Source organism: Homarus americanus, unplaced genomic scaffold, assembly GCF_018991925.1.
Source record: "Homarus americanus isolate GMGI-L3 unplaced genomic scaffold, GMGI_Hamer_2.0 scaffold52512, whole genome shotgun sequence".
Classification (NCBI taxonomy): domain Eukaryota; kingdom Metazoa; phylum Arthropoda; class Malacostraca; order Decapoda; family Nephropidae; genus Homarus; species Homarus americanus.
This window is the reverse complement of record NW_024735442.1, coordinates 1,561,431-1,586,519: the sequence shown is the minus strand read 5'-3', so window position 1 is coordinate 1,586,519 and position 25,089 is coordinate 1,561,431. Positions and strand designations below refer to the sequence as shown.

Below are 25,089 nucleotides of genomic sequence, written 5' to 3'. Positions count from 1 at the left end.
GGTGGCAGGTGGGGTGGCCAGTAGTGTGGGTGTGAGTGGGGGTGGCCAGTGGTGTGGGTGTGGGTCAGGTGTGGTGTGGGTGGATAGTGGTGTGGTGTGAGTAAAAGAGTGGAGTAGTGGTGTGATTGGCAGGTAGGGTGGGTGAATGAGTGGGTGTGGAGTGGGGGTGGCCAGTAGTGTGGGTGTGGGTGAGGGTGGCAGTGGTGTGGGTGAGGTGGGGTGGATAGTGGTGTGGGTGGCAGGTTGGGGTTTGTAGTGTGGGTGGCAGGTGGGGGTGGGTGGTGTGGTTGTGGGTGGGGGTGGCCGGTGGTGTGGTTGGGTGGGGTGGCCAGTGGTGTGGGTGTGGGTGGGGTGTGTGGTGGGTTGGCCAGGGTGGGGGTGTGGTAGATGCAGGTAGAGATTAGACAATAGTGTGGATGGCCAGTAGAATTGTGGCAGGTAGAGGGTGGCCAGTGGTGTGGGTGCGTAGAGTGGGGTGGGCAATAGTGTGGATGGCCAGTAGAGTGGGTGGCACGTGCGTAGTGGGCGACGCTATCTATACCTGTCACACCACCAAAATAACCAGAGGTCACGGTGTGTGTGTATGAGTATATGTATGTGTTTGTGTATGTATGTATGTATGTATGAAAGTGTGTGTGTAAGAGTATATGTATGTGTTTGTGTATGTATGTATGTATGTATGTATGTATGTATATATGTATGAAAGTGTGTGTGTGGAGGTAGGGGTGACTCAGGTTTGTTTGCAACTCAGTATAAACACTTAAACTCACAAGTCAAACACAAGTCTTGCACACTTGCACAACACGCTAATATATCTCTTATCCAAACATGTTTTAGATTAGCTCTTGCTCATGTGTGTATGTATGTATGTATATGTGTATGTATGTATGTATGTATATGTGTGTATGTATGTATGTATGTGTGAGTGGAATTAGACACATAAATAGAAATGTCATCATAGCTAGAAATTCCACTAGGTATGTGTACAGTATGTGTGTGTGACAGAGAAAGAGAAGGGGAGACAGACAGACAGACAAACAGACAGAGAGAGAGACAGAAACAGAGGCAGCCAGCCAGACAGACAGACAGATTTCACCTCCCTACGCCAATAACCCTAAATATTTTGTTCATATACCTGGAGAGAAAATACTCCCACCCCGTCAATCCTGCCGAAATCTTTGTTTACCCCGTGAGTGGCAGAAAAACAAGTGACGATCACAAGAGTCGAGCCATAGTGTTGACCCCGCCCTGGTGTTAGTGTCATCGCCTTGCTGCAGTGGATGGTCGTGGGTCTGTTGGATAGTCGTAAATCTGTTGAATATTCGTAAATCTGTTGAATATTCGTAAGTCTGTTGGATATTCATAAATCTGTTGGATATTCGTAGATCTGTTGAATATTCTTAAATCTGTTTGGTACATATTCGTAGATTGGATAGAAATTCGTGGCCAGTTGAGTTAGGGTTAGGTTAGTCGTAGGAGGTTTAATCGTCAGGCCTCTCTCTCTGTGGGAGGTCAAGACAGGTCAGGAGAACTTTCACACCCGGGTCATGTTCAAGGTAGGTGTTCTGTGGGGTCAGGTTGAGGGGTCACTCCTGTATCTGACCACATGACTCTGACCCATTTTAAGAACAATATGGAATTTAGATTTTTACACAGTGGTTAGATATAAGAATGACCTGAAAAGAATTCCCTCAACGCTGACCAACTTAATTAACCCAATACTAACTTAACCTAACCTATCTTACCTTAATATATCTGATTTAACCTATCCCACTTTTACCTAACCTTAAACCCACCTTTAACCTAACCTGTCCTAACCCCCGATTTAGAATTATGTTAATCATCAGTTGAAATAATCTAGGGTGCTAATTCAGGTCATTCACAATTACTAACTTCAAATCCACTATAAAGAAAAGAGTTATTAATGAACCGTTTGAAAATATTGACAGTATTTAATTAAGAGTTTTGAGTTTGTGTATGACTGACAGACCCAGAGTGACTGATGCAGGATTGACAGACCCAGGGTGACGTGAGGCAGGGTTGACAGACCCAGGGTGAAGTGAGGCAGGATTGACAGACCCAGGGTGAAGTGAGACAGGATTGACAGACCCAGGAAGTGGAGACAGGATTGACAGACCCAGGGGTGAAGTGGAGGCAGGATTGACAGACCCAGGGTGAAGTGAGGCAGGATTGACAGACCCAGGTGAAGTGAGACAGGATTGACAGACCCAGGGTGAAGTGAGGCAGGATTGACAGACCCAGGGTGAAGTGAGGCAGGATTGACAAACCAGGGTGAAGTGAGGCAGGATTGACAGACCCAGGGTGACGTGAGGCAGGATTGACAAAACCAGGGTGACGTGATGCAGGATTGACAGACCTAGGGTGAAGTGAGGCAGTAGCAGACACACACAGCCACAGTGACCAGCCTAGCGGAACCTCGACAATTCCCCGCCATTTTGTCATGGTATGGAAGCAAGACAACCAAGAGGAGGAGAGCTATGCAAATTTTACATCACCCCCCGCCCCTTCCCCACATCATTCCTCCCTCCCTCCTTCTTCCTCCTCCTTCTTTTCTTCCTCCCTCCTTCTTCCTCCCTCCTTATCCTACATAACCCCCGTATCTCGTGTCTCCCTTCACCGTTTATCTTCTTCCTTCTCTTTCCATTTTCCTCCCTTCTGCTTTTTTTCCTCTTTCTCTCTCTCTCTCTCTCTCTCTCTCACCTCCCTTCTTCCTCCTTGTTGACGCCTCCCCTCACCCCCCTCCTCCTCCTCCCTGTAACACAGTGAGGGGAAAGAGGGGGGGAAGGAGACTGAGAATGGGGCGTGTCTTGAGTCTGGCCAGTTTCACCCAATCACAGAGCAACTCCTCTCCTCCTCCCATTATGCCATTACGTAGTTGAGTCGTTTACTACTGTCAGTGGCCAACCAGAGAGTGGCTTGATAAGTCTTCATTCTTATTCAACGTTTATGTTATTGTTCTGAATGATGTATAACGTTTGTTCATTTACGTTTTATGGCGACGAAGATCTTGTTACACAGTGTTCATTCTTAGAAATATTGTTATTGTTCGGTTGTTCTTGTCTCTATTTATTCATCGGTGTTTATTAGAACGAAAATTTATATGTTTTATGGTAGAGGATAACGTTAAAAATGGATAGTATATCGACTTGGAGTTGAGAGGTCAAATTTCTTCATGGTTGGTATTTCAACTTTATCGCCATAATGTTCCATCACTGTAATGTCCACCAGATAACAACTTAACCTAATAATTAAATTATACCATCTTAACCCAACCAAAGTTAACCTAACACTGACCATTTCTGTTGAGGTGTGTCCATAAACGATACTTTTACGTTCACTCGACGATTTTTAGATAAAGAGAGAAAATAAAGAAAGGGAGAAAGTAATGAATGACGGAAGCATGTGATCATCTAGGCCTTGTTATATCTCTCTCTCTCAATTTTCTCAACTCTCTTTCTCCCTCCTCTACTGTCATGCAGATATCCCTCGTTGTAGTGAACGTAATGCCTGCACACGCACTCGCACGCGCCGGAACGTGCTGCTGCTCCTAGAGAGAGAGAGAGGAGGAGAGGTACTATTGCCCACGAGATTCCTCCATTCATACACGCCTCACTAACATCAAGTGAGACAGTCGGTGTTCAATGCATGTTTATCTCTCTCTCTCATGAGAATTCTTCCAATTTCTTCTCTGTCATTTTCTAAATTTTTGTGTGTTGAACAATTTCTCACATTTTTTTTTTTCTTCCTTTTTCCTCTCCCTGTTTTTCCTCCTCTTCCCTCCTCCTCACTCTTTCCTTCCCTTCTTCTCTCCTCCTTCCCAATCTTTTCTCCTCATCTCTTCCAACCCTGTCATCTCCTCTTTCGTCCCATTCTCACGACTTCCTTCGTCACGTCTCCTGCTCCTCCCGTCACCACAGAATGGCCCGAAAAATGGCCCTCAAACTTTCACCCACAATCTCCCCTCACCTCTTCCTCACCCTCCCTCTCCCTCATCTCCTCTCCCTCCCCTCCCCTTCCCCCCCTCCATCTCCCTCCTCTCCCCCTCCTCCCTCCTCCTCCCCCTCCCTCCCTCTCCTCCCCCCCTCCCTCTCCCTCTCCCCTCCCCCCCTCCCTTCTCCCTCCCCCTCCTTCTCCCTCTCCTCCCCCCTCCTCCCTCCCTCCCCCCTCCTCCCTCCTCCTCCTCTCCCTCTCCTCTCCCCCCTCCCTCTCCCTCCCCCCTCATTCTCCCTCTCCTCTCCCCTCCCTCCCTCCCCCTACTCCTCTCTCCTCTCCCTCCTCCTTCTCCCCTCTCCTCGCCCCCTCCTTCTCCCTCACCCTCCCTCTCCTCCTCTCCACCTCTCCTTGTCCCTCTCTCGCCCCCCTCCTTTATCCTCTCCTCATTCTTCATCTTTCCTCTCCTCCTCCTCGCCCTCCTTTATCCCTCTCCTCTCTCCTTCTCCTTTCCCTCCCCGACCTCTACTCCTGTGATATTTTCCCTTGGTTAACAATGAAGGACAGGTAGTTAAGTTCATCTTGTGTTCACCTTCCTTGATGAACACTGACGAGGTGCGTTATTGTTCATCTTTTGTTCACCTTCCTTGATGAACACTGACGAGGTGCGTTATTGTTCATCTTTTGTTCACTTTTCCTTGATGAACACTGACGAGGTGTGTTATTGTTCATCTTGTGTTCACCTTCCTTGATGAACAATTAAACCAACATAAACCAAGACAATAATGTGACTTAAATCATTATTAAAACAAAACAATATCACGAAGTAAACTATTGTAAACCAAATCAATAACTGTGATTTGAATTATCGTAAACCAAGAAAGAAAAAACCCTATTGTAAACCACTCAAAACATCGCGACCTAAACCAAAATAAACCAATAGACTGAATTAGTGACACTAAGACAATTATATCCCGATATAAACCAGACATAAACCAAGATCATAAACCCATGGACAGGTGAGGTAGTGAGAGCCCTCCCTCACTAACTACACCTGGCGAGGTGAGGGAGGAGGAGGAGGGCAGTGGTTTGGGAAGTAACAATGCAGGTAAAGTCACCCTCCCCTCCCTCCCTCCCCCTCCTCCCTCCCTCCCTCCCCCCCCCCCACCCTCACCCCTAGTAAATGTTTCTCACACACACACACACACACACACACTCAAAGCCCATATCTCCTCATCTCTCCGTCTCCCTCTCACCCCCCTCACCCCTCCTCCCCCTCCATTCTCTTCATACCTCCGTCTTCCATCACTGTTTCTCTTGATATTCCTTTTCACTCCCTCTTCTGTACTCTTCTGCTTCCTCCTCTTCTTCCCTTTCCTCCCTCCTCCCCTAGGCATTCCTTCACCATTGTCCCTCCTTCCTTCTCTCACGTTTCTTCCCTCCCCCTCCTTCCTTCCTTCCTTAGTTCCATCCAATCATTCAATCAGCGTTCTCTTATCCCACCATCTTTCTCTCTCTCTCACACACACACACACACACACACACACACACTGGAATAAACTAGTTGAAGGTGTTTGAGTGAGGCTACTGGTGGTGGTGGTGGTAGTGAGGCAGGAGACCGGCCAATAGGTAACTCCTCCTCTCTTCCTTCCTCCTTCTCCTCCATTCACTACCACCTCACTTACTCATATCCACCTTTTTGGCTAACGTGGCGTATGAGCAACTGGATTAAATATTGATCTGGAGGAATCAGTCGATCAATTTTGTGGTCGTGAGAGAGTGAGAGGGGGGTGGGTGGGGTAAGGATAGGGAGTGGGAGGGAGAAATGGATAGGGAGTAGCAGAGAGGGAGAGAGAAGGGGTGACAGAGGGAGATAGGGAGAGAGAGGAAGGTAGGAAGGTAAACTAGGTAGTACTCACGTATTACGTATGTGTTTTATGTGGACGCTAAGACTAAATTCAGGACCTTGTGTTATCCCTTTGCTGAGGCCTGTTGGTGGACTGGCTCAGACGCTGGCCAGATTCAAGGTTAATGAGGAGTGTCAGAGTGTGTAATATTTCTTGTTGTGTAATCAATCGTTGTAGCGACTGATGTGTTGTTGTGAAGTTCGATGATTTGATTTGGATTCATTTTTGTTGTAGTTGTTGTTTTTTGTGGTTTGTTATCACTCTCTACAGGTGCTGTGGTAGATGATGTAGTAGTTGTGTTGTAGATACGTGTAGCAACTGAGAGATCACGCCAGTCTATTTAACCTGATGATTAAACACCTTAACTGTCAGTTAGGTGCAGTAAGGTGGTTAGGTTACTGGCTTGTGTTAGGTGGAGTAAGGTGATGGTGTCGGATCTTCACGTGATCAGGAACTGTTGCATTTTGACACTTGTTAGTGATGTAACCACAATTGTAAAGCATAATATCTCGTTGGTCTGATGTAATATATGTGACCCGGAGGCTTTTTTCCGTGTGTGTGTGTGTGTGTGTGTGTGTGTGTGTGTGTGTGTGTGTGTGTGTCGTAAGTAACCCTTATAATACAGTACAATGGAGTTCAATTTTTTTGTCAAGACTGTAATACAACTTTTCCTCCTCCTCCCTCCTCCCCCTAACAACACCAACAAGGTTCCATCACTCAGAAATAACATATTCTTGTGTTTTTCCTTCCTCGTCCTTCCCCTCCACCACCTCAGTCTAAGGTAACTATGATAATAACACCAAAAAACAACAGTGGCTTCATCCTGCCTTCTCCACCAAACTACTGTCAACCCCACATAACCCTTTATAAAAGTGTTACCTATCAGCTAACATGTGACCACGCACCCTCCACCACCACCAGCCACCCACCCAGCCAGCCCAGCCAGCCCAGCCAGCCAGCCCAGCCAGCCCAGCCAGCCCAGCCAGCCAATCCCTGCCTGTTTCTCGCTACTTGTTACCTATTAGTAAATCCTTTAGCACAGTGTTATGTCATTTAATGTGGTATATCTATCGGTGGTGAGGTGACAGTAGTAGTGATGGGGAGTGTGGTGGTGGTGGTGGTGATAGAGTGCATTTTGTGTGTGGATGCACGTCTCTCTCTTTGACTAACCAACAGTGATGGGCCGGGTGAACACCAACACACACACACACACACACACACACACACACACACACACACATATACTTTTGCATACACACACACACACACATACACTTTTACATACACACGCACATATTTACTCACGTATACAGACATATTCATACACATGCATACACCACACACATACATTCACCTTCACATACTATACATATTGATACGTGAACACTGTTGTAAATATTCTCTCTCTCTCTCATACTGTGGCTCGAGTAAGAACATCCGCCCCGTTAATACTATTTATCCAGAGTGAGATACGTTCTGATGATCTGGTGAGGGGCTGGGTGAGGGGGCAGTATTTCCTCTCATGACGGGGAACACCCACCTCCACCTCCTCCACTTGGCTTACACCACCACCACCAATTCCACTTGTACCATCACCTCCATCACCACCTCCACCATCACCTCCATCACCACCACCACCACCACCACCCACCACCTCTACACCACCACCCACCACCACCACCACCCACCTCCACCTGCCACACCACCACCACCAATCCACTTGTACCATCACCCCATCACCACCTCCACCATCACCTCCATCACCACCACCACCTCCATCACCACCTCCACCATCACCTCCATCACCACCACCACCACCTCCATCACCACCACCACCCCCACCACCCTCCACCTCCTCCACTTGGCACACCACCACCACCAATTCCACTGTACCATCACCCCATCACCACCACCACCTCTACCACCACCACCACCTCCATCACCACCACCACCTGTACCACCACACCACCACCTGTACCACCACCACCACCTCTACCACCACCACCACCTCTACCACCACCACCTCTACCACCACCAACCTCTACCACCAATCCCACCACCACCACCACCTCTATCACCACCACCACCTCTACCACCCCATCACCTCACCACCACACCACCACCACCACCACCACCACCACCACCTCTCACCCCACCATCACCTCACCACCCCACCACCACCTCAACCACCCCACCACCACCTCCACCCCCACCCACACCACCCCCAACCACCACCACCTCTACCCACCACCAACCACACCACCACCACCCCAACCCACCAACCACCACCATCCACCACCACCACCCCACCACCACCACCACCATCCACTCACCACCACCACCTCCACCACCACCAATAACTCCACCACCAACCACCACCTCCACCACCCCACCACCACCCCACCACCCCACCACCACCCCACCACCACCACCACCACCAACCCCACCACCACCACCACTCACCACCATCACCCACCTCTACCACCACACCACCATCCACCACCACCACCACCTCTACCACCACCACCACCCCTACCACCACCACCTCTACCACCACCATCACCTCTACCACCACCATCACCCTTCCACCACTTTCACCAAACCCATCACTACAACTTTATGGTGATAATTCCCTGTCAGAAAATCTCTGCCAAAATAATACAATTACACGTATAGCAACAGTGTTCAGGTATAATAATAAAAATTAATAATAATAATAATAATAATAATAATCAGCTACATTTAATTACTTATTGGTATAAACACTGGCTATGGGCTTGATTCTGTGTAATGGGTGACTTACACACACACACACACATACAAGGGGGGGGGGGTTACTGCTAACCCCACCACTAGACAATACAGGGGTCAGGTATGATGGCAGTGTGTGGAATGTCTACCACCACCACGGACACCACTACCACACCACCATCCTCCCTAACCTCCTACCCCATAAGACAAAATACCATGGCCAACCATGATACCCTATTAGACAAAATCATAACAAGAGGAGTTTTTCAATTGTTTAGAGATAGAGGAAAGTGGGGTGTGATACGTCATTGGTTGGTAGCGCTGTCTGTGAGAACAGAGTGCGTCACCGCCCAGATCTGACACCTGCCACCACCACCACCACCTTGACATCTGCCACCCTACCAACACCACCACTGTCACCATCAACACCACCACCATCAACACCACCACCACAACCACAACCACCACTACCTCCACCACAACCACCACTACCTCCACCACAACCGACACACTATCGCTCAGCGCCCGAGTTATCATGGGTAAAGTAAGAGTGAACAGGAAGTGATATATACTGTCACCACCATTGACTGAGTGAACCTTCCTCCCCTCTGCCACCATCCTCCTTTCCTACTATCACCCTCCACCACAACCACCACTACCACCATCCTCCCCCACCACCACCACAACCATCCTCCCCACCACCACCACCACCACTACCACCATCCTCCCCACCACCACCACCACCATCCCTCCCCACCACCATCCTCCAACTCAACTCCCCCACCACCACCACCATCCTCCACTACCACCACCACTCACCATCCTCCCCACCACCACCATCCTTCCCCCACACCACTACCACCATCCTCCCCACCACCACCACCATCCCTCCCCCACCACCACCACCATCCTCCCCCACCACCACCATCCTCCCCCCACCACCACCATCCTCCCCACCACCACTACCACCACACCAATCCTCCACCACCACCATCCAACCATCCACCACCACCCACCACCACCACCACCACCACCACCACCACCATCCTCCCCACCACCACCACCCTCCCCACCACCACCACCACCATCCCCACCACCACCACCATCCTCCCCACCACCACCACTACCACCACCACCATCCTCCACCACACCATCATCACCACCACCCACCTCACCACCACCATCCTCCCCCCACCACCACCACTACCACCATCCTTCCCCACCACCATCACCACACCATCCCTCCACCACCACTACCACCACCACCACCACCACCACCACCACCACCACCATCCCTCCACCAATCTCACCACCACCACCACCACCACCACCACCACCACCACTCACCACGACCACCATCCTCCACCACCACCACCACCATCCTCCACCACCACCACCATCCTCCCCCATCACCACCTCCACCATCCCACCACCACCACCACCATCCTCCACCACCACTACCACCATCCTTCCCCACCACCACTACCACCTCCACCACCACCACCACCACCACCACCACCACCACCCCACCACCACCACCACCATCCCTCCCCCCCACCACCACCACCACCATCCTCCACCACCACCACCACCACCACCACCACCACCACCACCACCACCATCCTCCCCACCACCACCCACCACCACCACCACCACCACCACCACCACCACCACCACCACCACCACCACCACCATCCTCCCCCACCACCACCACCCTCCCACCACCACCACCACCATCCTCCACTACCACCACCACCCTCCCTCCCCCCACCACCACCACCATCCTCCCACCACCACCACCATCTCCCACCACCACCATCACCATCACCACCACCACCACCACCACCACCACCACCACCACCACGACCACCATCCTCCACCACAATCATCATCACCCACCACCACCCCACCATCCTACCACCACCACCACCACCACCACCACCACCACGACCACCATCCTCCACCACCACCACCACCATTCACCACCACTATCACCACCACCATCCACCACCACTCATCCACCACCACCACCATCCTCCACCCCAGTCACGTTCTTGCAGCCGGGAAATGGTCGTGTGTTGGGGATAAGCGTAACTCATCCTCACCAACACCTCCCTCCCATACCCCTGATAGTCTGGACTCCTGACTGCACCTTCATCTCCTGCTTGCCTCCTGCTTGCCTCCTCCTTCATCTTCTGCTTGCCTCCTGCTTGTTTTCTTCATCTCCTGCTTGCTTCTTGCTTGTTTTTTTCATCTGCTGCTTGCCTCCTCCTTCATCTCCTGCTTGCCTCCTCCTTCATCTTCTGCTTGCCTCCTGCTTGCCCCCTCTTCATCTCCTGCTTGCCTCCTGCTTGTTTCTTCATCTCTCCCACTTGCCTCCTCCTTCATCTCCTGCTTGCCTCCTGCTTGCCCCCTCCTTCATCTCCTGCTTTCCTCCTACTTGCCTCCTCCTTTATCTCCTGCTTGACTCCACACACTACCTCAGCCCCACCCAACCCAACCTCACCCCCACACAACCTCACCCTACACAACCCAACCCAACCTCACCTCACCCCCACACAACCCAACCCAACCCAGCCTCACCCCACACAACCTCACCCCCACACAACCCAACCCAACCTCACCCAGCCTCACCCCGTAGATAGCATTAGTTTGATTAATTTACACGTGTCTTAACCCAGAGGAAACGAATCTCCAGGTAGTGTTGTGTTGTTTCTCTGTTCCCTTTGAAATAGATGTTTCTCTCACACTGCATAAAAAAACTTCCACCTTCTGGTACGTATCTTCGTGAACCACCTTTGACAGGGGTACCAACTGTTGGGATGGCGACCTTGAGTGGCCTTACCTGATTCTGATATTAATGATAAGTAAATTGTCTGTTGCTTTAATGAATCCCTGGTGATGGTGTGTTAATGTGATGGTGTTTATTGTTGATTTGTGTTTAAGTATTGTGTATGATGGTGGATTATTAGTTGTGTATGTTGTGTATATTTTAATGAGTTTGTATATTGTGTAAAGAAGTAACCACCCCTCACACATTTAACCTTGCCCCCCCCCTCTCTCTCTCTCTCTCTCTCTCTTCTCTGGTATATAATGCTCACTAAGATAATGAACTGAATACATTATACTTACTAAATGTTAACCTGGTAATCACTGCTTCCTTATAGTAACTAATACACCTGTTTGTACCTGAGGCGGTATTGTTCAGTACATGTGTGTGAAGATTTTGCTGTCTTGCTCAATGGGTGAAATTAATCATAATAATAATAATAATAATAATAATAATAATAATAATAATAATAATAATAATAATAATAATAATAATAACAACAACAACAACAGTCATAATAATAATAATAATAATAATAATAATAATAATAATAACAATAATAATAATAATAATAATAATAACAAGTCATAATAATAATAATAATAATAATAATAATAATAATAATAATAATAATGTGTCCAGTGATAAAAGTCATACTAAACATCGTTATTGATTCTAAAGTGGCTCATTTGACTTCCGTTAAAGCAACAGTATTGAGCCACGTAACCCACACGCTCACATGTAAACAATAGGTTCACCTCTCATTGTAGATTATAAATACCAGAGACCAGTATTCACTTATAACTACTGTACACTAATACTATTAAAACTAATATTTGTGCATCTAAGTGGATTCATTTTCGGCTCGTAGTGGATTCGTTTTAGGTTCGTAGTGGATTCATTGGTTCGTAGTGGATTCATTTTAGGCTCGTAGTGGATTCATTTTAGGCTCGTAGTGGATTTTTTTAGGCTCGTAGTGAATTCATTTTAGGCTCGTAGTAGACTAAGTAAATAAAAATGTTTATATATAGGTTGAGATAATTATGATGTGTTGTTATTATATATTTAGTATATAATATTAACACAGTAGACTATGTTATGGTGATGGTAAGCTGACTGTATGGTGCCATATGTTCTTGTAGAGATGAGGGTTACCAATAAATCGATTTTTTTTTTGTTTAGGAGGCCAGATCAGGGGTTCGTAGGTGGTGTGAAACCGCGTGATACTGTGTGTGTGAGTGTGTGTAACTAACCTCACATTACATAATATAACGTAAACCTAACATAACCTAACCTAACTTTACATAATCTAACCTCACAATACATAACATAACGCTAACCTATCACGATGCTAGCTTAACCTAACATTACATAACTTAACCTCACATAACATAACCTCACGTAACATAGGTGGCGTACAGGTGTTAAACATTCAGTGAAGTAAACTAGGGGGCTAATCCTCAGGTAATCCGGTAAACATAAGAACAAACTGACTTTGAACCTCTGAATTGGCTTCCCAAAATCACTACCACTGACCACCATCATCAATATTCTGTAAACTTCAAAATTATGAAGCCAAGATTCCCTCTTGTGTTATCAGTGACATCAATCACACCCGGAGATAAGAGTGACGTTGCATAGATCAATATATCATTCACTTCACTAAATTATTTATGATAGTACAAAGATACACACCCAAAAAAATCAATTATTATTAAAAGACCTGTACAGTGGGTTAAAATCTTGGAGTAATGTGACGTGGAAATAACTGTAAAGTCTACAATACAGTGTAACGGAGGCATGAGAAACAAAAGAAACCCTAAACGTTTAGATTGAGGAGTAGAGGCGCTGTGTGTGTGTGTGTGTGCGTACGTGTGTAAGAGTGTGTGAGGGTGGGAGGGAGGCGCGGCTGGTCCCGGCTGGCTAGCGAGCCGGAATGACGGGGTTTACACGACGAGACCCGCGTACCTGGCGCTGATAACCTGCCCATACTGTGATAATGGCAGCGATATGCTTACACAGGCCTACTGGTGAACAGACGTGGTGCAGTTGCTGTGTCCAAGAGTTAAAGTGATTTATTGTTTACATTGTGTTCATATGTGTTAAAGGGTGCGCACCCGTTATACTTAATTGCCAATGTAAAACTTTTACTTTGGCTTTACTTGCATCAACTAATTTGCTCTGGACAAGTTGCTTTTCAGTGGCACGCAAAGTTTATGCGAATTTGCTTCATGAATTTAAAATATTTCTAAATATTTTATGGTTAACTGAACGTTTTTTTAAACGTAAGAATACGGTAACATGCAAAAGGAGCAGAAAAACAGTAAACCCTCACTAAAATACCTTAATAAGTCATCATCTTATACAAGTGTGACGTGTAATGAGCAGCATATAAATCAGTGATCGGGAACAATCATAACCTAACCTCCACCATAGGTATTCCATACACGCTTTCACTGGCTTTGTCCTTGGTGAACGGCCCCGGAGGTTGGCAGCCCTGCTCAGCTCACCACTATGGAGGATGTAGAAAATGGAGAACAAAAGTGGATACCGTTGTCTGGCTCATACCAGTTTTTTCTGTTTTGTGGAATATTCATCGCATTTTATCCGTATTATTTTTCAAGTGAAATGAAAATGCATTTTGAGCGTTTGTTTAATTTTTAAAGAGCCTTTAAATACCTGGGAGCTGAGGATCGAACTTGTGTGCCCGTTTTCTATACACTTCCAGTGACGTTTTGCCTGCAGCAGCTGGTCAGATGTTTCAGTTTAGATTAGGCTCTCACTGCGAGCAGACGTGTTACACCTCAGCTCCTGGTTAGAAAGTTTGTGTGAAGAAGAGCACTTTCTGAAAAACGTTTAAAGCTCGTCCTTTGGATTATATATCTTATTCTGAGTGTTACCAGGTGTGTAATGTGCTTATACGGTTATTTAGTCTTGAGTTAAGAGTGTTGTGAAGTTGTGCGGTGATAGTGTCTTTGTGACAATTTGTTTAACAGACATTGCGAAGTCATTTGTTAATTTCCTGTATTTTATAAATTATTTCATTATGTCCGTATTGGAATTTAACCTGATGAAAAGTGTATTACTAAATAGATTTAAGCGTTGTGGACATATAAAGAGAAGTTTCAATCGGATTTTCGTAAGTACTTATGAGTGTCGGGTTTTGGAACTTAGGTTTTTAGCATAGTGCTGATACCCGGGTTGTGGGTGATGCTTGCGTGTGTCCACCCATAGCGGGACGGGAGGAGTGGAGCGAACTGTAGTGTGATCACAACCTCACGAAGGAGGTAACGGTTCCGGACAACAGTTCGCACGGTTGGCGTGTAGCTGCACTAGTTAAGTCATCTTTAGCAGTGGTGGTGTTCACACGTTGTCTTGTAGGGTGTTACTGCAAGCCTACGAGGTGATGGCACATTTCACACGGAACCTCTATGTTAATATAAAACGATTAACAAGTTATTAACCTTTTACAAGTGTTGGGGACTTTGTCATAATTTATCGTGTTTTTAGTTTCCTGGTGAGCATTAACTATAATCACGAGTAATTGTTAATTTTATAAACAAAATGAATCTGAACGATTTTTAGTAGTTATTATCTTTCATAAACAAGGATAATACTCCAGAAATGTTAGTATGGTTATCGTGAGAACTAGTTAAAATTTTAAAAGATGTGGATAGGAATTTTGACAAATTAAACTATGTAGCGACGCACGAGTAGTGTCATTGTGTCAGGTTGTTCGTCCAACATTGCACAATAGTGAATAATACCACTAGTGCTTGGTGAGGCTCCACTGCTGGCTCCCACACACAGGCTAGTTTCCGTGTCTCACACAAGTAGGTCGCCTCAACCCAACACGACCGAGAAGGGATATTTCTGTGTATTTGTGAATATTGTGTTGTTTTAACTTGTGTGCGGGGAATATGGTTGTTTTTTTAAAGAAAGGTCGCACTTGGTGATGGGAAGAGAAAGGAGGCTGAAAATGTTGTGTTGATAAAAATTCGTGCTGTTGCTAGGTCTGAGTGCGATATATGTATTGTAATTATTGTTGGATGTAATATAATTTGTTTATGGACTTTATTTTTCCAATATAGATGTTGTTGAACTTAGGTTTTGTGTTATATTAAAGTGGTAACAGGTGAAGGATGTGTATGTGTGACCTAATTTTAATAATAACAAGTGCAGTTTGTCCCCATCAAATAATGAGATTAATAATACACCATCATGACCCCACACGGAAGCAATTGTGGTTGACGGTGCACCAAGGTTGCAGTGTCGATACAAATGGAAGACAGGTGATTATGGTGAAGGCCGCCTCACCTTAGCTATCGTGTACCCTCCCCACCACGGCAATGTTCCCACCGCAGTATCCCCCTGTTTTGTGGAGCACCTGGCTGCCAGTATTCAGGGTCCGAGAATACTAACGGCGGTCTAGGCTAGTATCGGCTGAAGTTTAGTGCTGGTGCTTTGGAGGAGAGAAAGTGTGGAGCCTGGTGATCACAGCAGCCTGTCTGTTGCTGATGGGGTGAAACTCTTTCTGGCATCACGGATATGTTTATGAGCTGGGAAGATTATATCAGTATGTAGTGCGAATCCTAAAGCTTTAAAGCTGCTGAGCAAACATTTTGTTCAGTAGTTGCATCATTTAAAACCTGGGGTGATGCTTTGTGGGGACTTTGCAACCTGGCAGTATGTGTCATTGGTTTATAGCAGTCGCTTGTCAGAGGTGACGGTTTTCATCATTAGTTGAAGATTTTGACGCAGTAGCCTTGGCATGGATTTCAACAAGTGCTTTGCTGATTGTCGTCTCGCTGGCCTGCACTTGACGTTCTATAAGGAATTCAGTAGTTTGCTCGTATAAGGCGTTCTATTTCTGTAAACAGTTGGTGACTGAAGTATCAATACAAGCTGCTTGTTATCCTGTCAAAATTTCACTTTGATTTTAATGAAACAAATTTGTTTTTGCTTATTGTTAACAAATATTTCATCTGGCGTTTTGAAATGCCTCCTGTTCCACCTGGCTGGGCCCGTCACCCATCCCTGGGACTGTTCTACCTTCCGTCTTTCTCTTCCGCTACCCCGGCCCCCTGGCAGCAGCAGCGTCGCGTCCCTGGGACTGTGTGAACCTGGCCCAGCTGACCCTGTCCCACTTACACGCTCTCGGAGACGCACACACGCTCCTACGCACATAGGCACGTGTTAGCCTCTACCCATCACCAGCATATATTCTATTCATGCAGATCATCATTTGTTGACCTGTGCTTATAAATGACTATGGGTGAGGGTGTGGATTCACTCGCCTCAACGTGCTAGCCATTGAATGACAATTAATCTGTTGGTGGAGTAGCTTTAAATCCGCTTCCAGTTACGTGGATCAACGTAGCAGGTTTGGCGTATCTCGCTGACATGCGAGGATGCAAGGCTACAATGTACACAACGCCGACGGCTTGAGCCCCTCCCTCATGAGTCTACACCCGTTGACCCACATCCTTGTGGCCGCCACCCAATGTGTGGCCTCAAGATCGATTAGGTTGTAGTTTGACCGTCTTGCCAGCAAGCACTGAAGGTTACTCTAACCCTTTTTCTGGTTATGTTAATCAGAGCGAATACGTGGTTCTGAGAATAGTATTTTATGAACGTTATCACGACAGTAGCGGTATTGTGTGAGCGGTTAGGGGGGAGGGAACTTTACATTTTGGGCGGCGTGGGAGAGAGGGGAGAGGATCTGCCCTACAGATGTTAGTGGAGGGTGGGGGGGATGGGTAGCGGCTGGTGCAGGTCGTTGTGGTTGAGAAAAGGATGGCGTGTAAGGTGATCATTGTCCAATTAAAACATACTCGATAATGGTAAATATTGAGTGAAATTGGTTCAGTAACCATTAAGACGGTGTTTTACCATGTTCTAGGTATTATTTGTCCTTGCTCCATATATTTGGTTGGTTTTTACGTTTCCTGGACACCGCCTAATTTCACTATTAAAATATGGTCTTACATTTTGTTAATGTTTAATAAAGTCTTGTTTTCTGTAAAGCAACTGCCGTGCAATAAATGGTTAAAACATCGTTAAGAAAATATTGGTCGATAAGAATGTAGGTGAAAATCACCAGACGAGAGTAGAGTGAGGTGGTGGTGGTGCGGTACGACATGTTCCGGCAGCGTCTCGCCGGTGTTGTTGGAGAACATATGATAGTATCTGGTCGAGTTTACACCGGATTATGTCACTAAGGAGCTTTGACAAATGTTATTTTATATTAAACATGAGCATTTAAGGGATTTATTTTTTCATAATGTGTTTTATGTATCGTATATGCTTAATTTTTTTTTATAATGGCAGGCATTCTTAAATAGGTTCTAAGTGTGTATTAACGTAGTAAAGTATCTCTTGAGTTTAATTTCTTATAATTGCACAGTACAGTATGTCTGTTAGGCGATGATTGTTGGTTGGTTCTGTAATACTTAGTTCTTGGGTTCGTGCGGTTGTTACTTTATTGAGTGTGTTTTACGATTAAGGTAGTAAAGCACCAGTAAAAGAGACCTTAGGTCGTGCTAATTATGTTAAGATTAGCATTACTGTTAAAGTCTCAGTAACTTGTCAGCTGGTAGCCTGGGGCACCGTGGGAAAATGAAAAGACTATGAATTATGGCATTAGGTGTTAAACGCCGACTCATTCATTTTTGTTTCATTACTTATTAAAGTTTTGAAGAAATATTTTAAGAACTGTAAAGGGAAGCTTCAGTTACAGCCTTCCATAGAGGCACGTGTACGTGTGCTGATAATTGTTTAGATGTGAAGTAAATTGAAGTTTATAAAAACTCTCTGTATGTATAAGTTTATAGGATAATTACACATGTAAATTGCATCACGTGCTAAATATGATGTATTGTTGAGACAGATGTAGTAACAGTATTGCAAGTCTGCGGTACGATATATTGGGACGTCGTCGTCTCCATACATTTAGTTAGCCTTGGATCGGGAATCTCCACCCGGTACGACATGTTTTCCCCAGACCCACGCGAGGGGAGCAGTTAAAGCAACGAATTGGTAACTCAGCACGACCTGGGGATTTGGGGGGCGGGGGAGAACTCCACCTATGGGTGCTCTGTCGATGATGTAAATTAAAGGATACGTTATTGTTTTTATTATGCTTTTATCACAACTGTGTTGAAAGCGTAAGAATGTTGAATTGGATATGTTCTTGAGTGGCGTAAAGTTCCCTTTTAACTTACATATTCATTGCCAGTAGTACTGACTGTTAAAGTAGGAAATATTATTATACTGTATATTGTTATTTTCTTCACTCACTAGTGTTTTCCGAGTGTAAGGATGACGTATCTGGCCAGGACCAATGACGCATCTTATCCAGGAAAATCCCCCCAGGAGGAAAGATGTGTCGTTTTCATTGTTAAGTACTTGTGTTGTTGCACATACACAGTATCATATAACATCCCGTATGTTTTCCCGCCACATTGGTTCTCATTTCCTTTGAAAGTTTTTAAGTTTCAAACTGTGTCACTCAAGGGAACAGCCACTCCGGTATGAACTCAGTCTTTAGTGTCCTTGAAAATTTATATCGGATTGCCGCTTTAGTACGACTAGTCTGTCAGTGCTAACTTTAAAGTTGTATAAATGTGTGTAGCGTGGTTGAATGAGTGCCCAGGGGTAGAACTGACCAGCTGTCATGGCTCCATATATCTTCAAGGCCGCCGCTTATCTTAAGAAGTCGCAGGGAAGTGAGGAAGGTGCGGCAGCATATTTACAGGGAACTTGCGGACTTTCCGAGAGCTCTCAGGGGTAATCTCCCTCCACACCTTTTAATTTTCCTCATTACGTGTTGCTGTCTGGGAGATGATTCCTGTTTATTAGACGATACGTCTGTGTGTAGTGTAAGGTTATTCTAATTAAATGTCAGATATCGCAGCCCACTAGGAGCGGGGCATGTCCCTTGCTCATACGGCCCTGGACGCATATGAGGATTCTGGGACTTTGTGACGTCATTGTCTTTACTGAGAGCCAGGATGTCCGCCGCTCCACAGAACGGTGCATTCCAGGAACACGAGATGATTTATCGCTGAGGGTCTCTACAACACTACTAGGGGTATTTACTGACATGCTAAAGGATCATTTTAAGACAAAAATTGTGCTGCATTTATTATTCATGTTGTAAGTAGTGTAATAAACATGGTGCGACAATTGGCATTACAACTAGCGCCCACATGCAACGTCATACTGATGTTGACGTGACCAAGTGACGTTGGCGTGACGTCACAGCTAACTGAGCCTGTGATTGGTTCGAGAGGGAAAATCACGCCTACTTTAGTTGCCACTCGTCCCACCACTCTCGTTTTCTACCAGTTCTATTCGTCTACATCGCCCGAGAGAGTGGGCGAGCAGGGTGAGCGAAACTCTTTGAAACCCAGGGAACTGCGAGGGCGTCAGGTTGCGTTTCGTGGTAAAGGCAGAGGCGTCACACGTTGGTGGCTGGTTGGCCCTGGTGGTGGTGGGGCTGCATGAGAGCGACTGACTCAGATACCCAAGCAACAAGTGTGCTGTCGGTCGGGTGGTAGTGAGCTCCGAGGCTACTGTCCCATAGTCCCGGGAAAAATAAACTTACGTCATAGTAGACTTTGGACACAGTTCTTGGATATTAGCAACAGTTGAACTTAAGCTGTCGCCTATCGTGCATAATGGTGACATTGAGACATAGAGGTACGAAGCCTTCCTCAGTGGTATTTGTTTTGTTATATTCACTTGTGTAACGTTTTAGACTTTGTCGTTCACTGAAGTGTTGATGAGTCATACCTTGGTGATGGCCTATGGTAGGGTCACAGTGACTTGTGGGTGACTTTGATTTTGGTAATTTATCCAAATAAAGTTTAAAGAAATTTGAAAATAATTAGTCTGATTTGTCTTAGTCTGTAAAGTTGTCAGTATACAGCAGATACTGAGCTGTTGTACTGTGTCTTTTACGGTTGTTTTTATTAATGCTGTGTATAATACAGTGTGTGTGTGTGTGTATAGTTGTGTAACTTTTTTTTTCTCTTGTTGACACAGGTGGTAGTCCGAGTATGGCCATCGACGCCAGTGGTGTGTGGCCGAACCACCCCAGTGCACGACGTGGTACTCTCGCCACCTACAAGTTCCGCGTACGTGAGGAGCGCAAACGGGTGATTCGACTCTCCAACGAAAAGTACCGCACCATTGAAGACCATGAGAGTGGCCTTCGGAGAGTTGTGCTTATCAAGTGAGTATGAACCACTTCCCGAGTTTTGACAAATAACTTGAATTAATATTTTTGAGACATGAATTCTTTGGAGACTTTTTAAAAACTAGATTGAGGTGATTTTTTTTAGATCATAATATGTCATGCAATTTTTTAAGACCGCTTAATGGGAATTTTTTTAACGAATTGGTCTACATATTATTTTTAGAATTAAGGATTATAAATACTGTAACATTGTGAACTAGTGACTAAAAACTGTTTCTATCTTCTCTAGGAACACACTGAGACGACTGCAGCGTGAGGCTCGAGAGGAGAAGCTGGCACGTCACCGGGCTGGCAGCACTAACGTGTCTCCCTCGTATCTGTCTGCCTCCCGCCCCCGCTCCCCCTCCCCTCCCTGTGACATGCAGGTGTCCGACGTGCTGAGCGTGTACGGTCAACCCGCCCACACGCCTCTCACCGCCCTGGACGAGGATGACCCAGCGCCTCCGGCTAAGAGGCCCAAACTCTTCCATGACGATGATAAGGAGAACTCCAGGGAGGCGTGTGAAACAAGGCTGCAGTGTGAGATGGATCAAAAGGACGACGGCCGTGGATTGGTGGACGACACACAAGAGATTCTACGGGACCTGTACGAGACGTTCACTACGGACTCTTTGTCGCAGCCCCGTCCCGGAACACCCACGCCGCCCCGCCCAGACACGCCTTACTCATCACCATACTCCTGCACCTTACCCACCTCAAGTACTCCTTCCCCCGCTGCCAACAATAACACTACTACCAACACTGTAAGCTGTAGCAACAACACTACAAGTTATAGTACCAGCGTCACCTCCAGCGGTAGCTACTATGACTGGTCCAGGCCGCAACAGCAGCAGTACGCCTGCGGGCACGCCTCACTCTTGGGGAACGACCTCCAGTCAGTAGTGTTCCACAGCCTCATTGCCTCCTTGGAGTCGTAACGCGCGTGTGATGCTGTTGGCGATCTCCAGCAGCAAGAGCAGCAGCGGCAGTAGTGACTCGCGTTGACTGCAGTGCCATGCCAAAGAGGTGCAATCACTGTGCTGGGCGGCCCCCGGACCTGTGTGTGATTCATCAAGTGTTATCAGCTGTGATCTTACCATTATTACGCGGACCCCTGACTCGTGCAGTGCCTGAGTGAAGTGGTGGAGCAGGCGGGGCCTAGGAGCCCACGTCGTGCTGTGTGGTGGTGTGGGGCAGACCCCTGGTGCTAGGCGGCCCACTACCCACGGTGGGGCGGCACCAAGCCGTCGCCCTCACTGATATGTTGTGCTTATTACCAGAAGAGAAAGGGAATGCCGTGGATTATTATGTATAATGATAATATTCATTCGCTCATCATACACATCATCATCATTATTATCAGTATTCATCCTCGCCACAATAACTTACATACGGCAACTTGTCTTCGTTTCGAATTCTTGTGCTACCACATCGTGTGTCAGCAAACTCATACCAAGTGATGAGACATTTAATTGGTGAAGGTCATTTCCGACTTGTTTCAAACGTGGTAATTCACGAGGGCATTGTGTAACGGAGCCCTCCAGTAGGTCAGCGTAGAGTTCGGAAATGTACCCAGGTGGCCACAACTGACTTGGGGGAACAACTCACGTCAGCGTCCTCATTGTTAACACCTTCGTAAGATGGTGGTCAAGGCTTGATGGCGTAATGCTCTCCGTCCTGCCCTCTCAACGGCTTCATTTAACTGTTTTATACAAAGTGTGTTGAATGATATTTTGTACACAACCCAAACTCGAAGAGACGGTTGAGACCCGTGAGACATCTAGTGACGGAAGCTCACAACGCTGGCAGCTAGTGAAGGTGCAGAAGAGTGGGTGTGGTTTGGTAGCAAGGGCTCATGTGTGTTCCCCCAGTCAGTCGCTGCCCCAAGTATTAGTTGTGTAGAACTAACAGGCATTTTGTTGTCTAGTCCTTGTTTGTCCAAAGTTCTTTGTTTTGGTTTGTGGCGGTGTTCTGCAGATTTGGACTCAAACATAAGTAAATAAGTGGACAATCTCAACACTGTCATGGAGTAAGCGGGATGTGGAGTGTGTAGCCTGATGTCTGGTCACAATGTTCCAATTTTTCGAGCTCCCTCTCTATCTCGCTCCCTCAACTAGCTCAACATAACCACTACCGTAATGCTTGTCAAATCACTGCCATTTGTGATCATTTAGGAAATTATTCAAAATAAGAAACTCCATATCGCCTTGAGGTCCAATAACACACCAAGTCTGTAGTTGCGCCGCCCCGTGTCCCGTCCCCTCTTCCTCTTCCTCCCCCAGAAACACTGTTGTCGGCGTGTACATCCCTGAGTACCATCTGATCATCGCATAAAGTAGAATTACTTTTTACAATTTTGTATATTGTACAAATGTATATGGATGAAGAATTTTGTTATGATTAAGAGCTATTTGTATTTAGTTTGTAAAAATAGTAATATTCTCCATGAAAAAGTCACCATGTCAAAATACCAAAATGTAGTTTGTATAAATATTTTGTTCCAACTATTGTATCATATTACGTAGTCGATAATACAATTACCAACGATTTTCAAGACATGTATAATATATCACATTTATTTACATAAGAAAGGTTGTATGAATTATTTATTCTGACTTTCATATTATTTATACTTAGTAAATTGAGACAACAACGAGGGCACCAGGCGATCCAGCTCCAGGTGACGTCATCCACTGCTCGTGACATTGATCCTCCGCACGAGGACTAATGCTGCCAGCAAGCTACCTTGGGTGACGTCATTGTAGGCGAAACCTTGGCTCACAGTTAATACTTAATTATTTGTTGACTTGCAACAATGTTTCCCTGAACTGAATTGTCTAAATTTTGAATCCCTTATTAACAGCTGTTTAGTCTTGCGTGTTCTCGTCTTAAAATCTGACGTCACAAAAAGCAGTTTAGCGGACGTAAAGTCGCCAAATTCTGTAACTGACATTTCCTGTATCCGTTGTTTACGTAATTTAGACAATTTTATGTGTCTACTGACAAAATTTTACAGCCGAGTAGGTTGTGTTGGTAGAGAATAGGCTGTGACCACACGCTCGCTGAGTTGTCAGTTTACAACGTGGACCTAAACTGCTGCTATGAGTAGTGGTTCATACGGCCGCTGGCTCACCCTAATATGTCTGTATATTTGTGACGGGAGAGTCATGAGTGGTTGTATGACTCCCACTACTTGTACAAACCAGGTCTTATAGTTCTTGTTTTTTCTTTTATCAATATTTCTTTTTTCTTCACAAAGTGATTGTGTTTGCAGAGTAATTTAGTTTTATTATTATTATTTTAATTCTTTACCATCCTGTTAACAAAGACCTTGTAAAGGATAACGGTTTAGCACAATTGTAAAACTTTTGTAATATAAGTTTGAAAACTGGGTCTTAATGTACAAAAATAGGCCGCCAGGGGTCGTCTTGGGCGTGTGTTTCCTGTGCTGCCACCAGCCTCCTCCAGTCAGTTTTTAGTCACTGGCGCGTCACGTGTACACAGCTGTAGGGAGGATGTAGGTTCTGGAGGCTGTGGACATTAGAAATCTTTATAAAAGTGTGTGTGAGAGGCTGGTGGGTCGTGACCACACCCAAGGACGCTCCGGGATGTGTCTTGTAGGGAGGGGGGGGGGTGTTAGTGATGTCACACCTGGCTTACATTATCGACATAGGTAGTGACTATGCTATGTAGTGATGACGCTATTTACAAGTGACATAGGTAGTGGTGATGCTATAAACGAAAAAGATAAGGGATGTTTTGTTCCTGCCAAACACGTAAGAGAGGTGTATTAACTTGTTATCTTGTATTTTGTGAATTTTCCAAATATATGATATGAAACTTAACCCAACTCTTTTATTCTACTCTTGGGTATTGCTGTACCTGTCTGTAATTACTCATGAAAACTACCTCTCATTACTCATGAAAGCTACCTGTAATTACCCATGAAAACTACCTGTAATTACTCATGAAAATACCTGTAATTACTCATAAAACCTACCTGTAATTACTCATAAAAATACAAGTACTTTCCCTGTAATATGAATAATGACCCACCGTAATGAAAAATATTGTAAGAGCTGACTGAAATTCTTCCCTGAATAAGATTGATAATATACAGAAAAGAAATACTCAGATAATGGAAAAAAATAATTAATATAAAATGAGATTAAGAGAGAAATGGATTGGCATAGAGGAAGATAAACCCTGAATTGAGAAGCTATTCTTAACAGATAATATTGATAAGATAACTGAAGGAAAGTTATATGATTACTTTATCAGGTAACTTAAGACAACTTTTAAGTAATGAGAAAAAATTAAAATACTAATTGACAACCGAGGATATAAATAAACGTGACGATAAATCACCCTAACCTGATTCACCTGGTGATTTAACACCTTAACACTAC

At 45.7% G+C, this 25,089-nt stretch overlaps 2 protein-coding genes across 3 annotated transcripts; both read left to right on the top strand.

The window, feature by feature from the left end:
• Positions 1–4,081: 4,081 nt before the first annotated feature.
• Positions 4,082–10,466, top strand: LOC121870949 (basic proline-rich protein-like; the record flags this gene model as incomplete). Its single annotated transcript, XM_042372922.1, is given in 18 exon segments — positions 4,082–4,184; positions 5,078–5,128; positions 7,452–7,505; positions 7,596–7,703; positions 7,763–7,821; positions 7,824–7,901; positions 7,903–8,083; positions 8,189–8,315; positions 8,354–8,434; positions 9,037–9,108; positions 9,274–9,354; positions 9,621–9,746; positions 9,847–9,901; positions 9,904–9,952; positions 10,081–10,181; positions 10,183–10,245; positions 10,247–10,303; positions 10,305–10,466. Coding segments are annotated over 18 exon segments (1,608 nt in total), but the record flags the coding sequence as incomplete, so codon positions are not given.
• Positions 10,467–14,192: 3,726 nt separating this feature from the next.
• LOC121870974 lies at positions 14,193–24,525 on the top strand. Of its 2 annotated transcripts, none has more exons than XM_042372971.1 (3): positions 14,193–14,342; positions 20,488–20,677; positions 20,931–24,525. In XM_042372971.1, exons 2-3 carry the CDS (start codon positions 20,502–20,504, stop codon positions 21,616–21,618), a joined length of 864 nt encoding a protein of 287 aa, XP_042228905.1. In that variant the 5' UTR covers positions 14,193–14,342; positions 20,488–20,501; the 3' UTR covers positions 21,619–24,525. The 2 variants fall into 2 exon arrangements, with proteins under 2 accessions (XP_042228905.1, XP_042228904.1); XM_042372970.1 differs by lacking the exon at positions 14,193–14,342 and adding an exon at positions 19,801–20,142.
• Positions 24,526–25,089: the final 564 nt, after the last annotated feature.

Bases quoted from the DNA above. Each gene is read 5' to 3' on its own strand.
- LOC121870974 (XM_042372970.1), top strand. From the start codon at position 20,121: ATGGTGACATTGAGACATAGAG. The intron at 20,143-20,487 runs GTACGAAGCCTT...TTGTTGACACAG, and splicing joins GGTGACATTGAGACATAGAG to GTGGTAGTCCGAGTATGGCC. The intron at 20,678-20,930 runs GTGAGTATGAAC...TATCTTCTCTAG, and splicing joins CGGAGAGTTGTGCTTATCAA to GAACACACTGAGACGACTGC.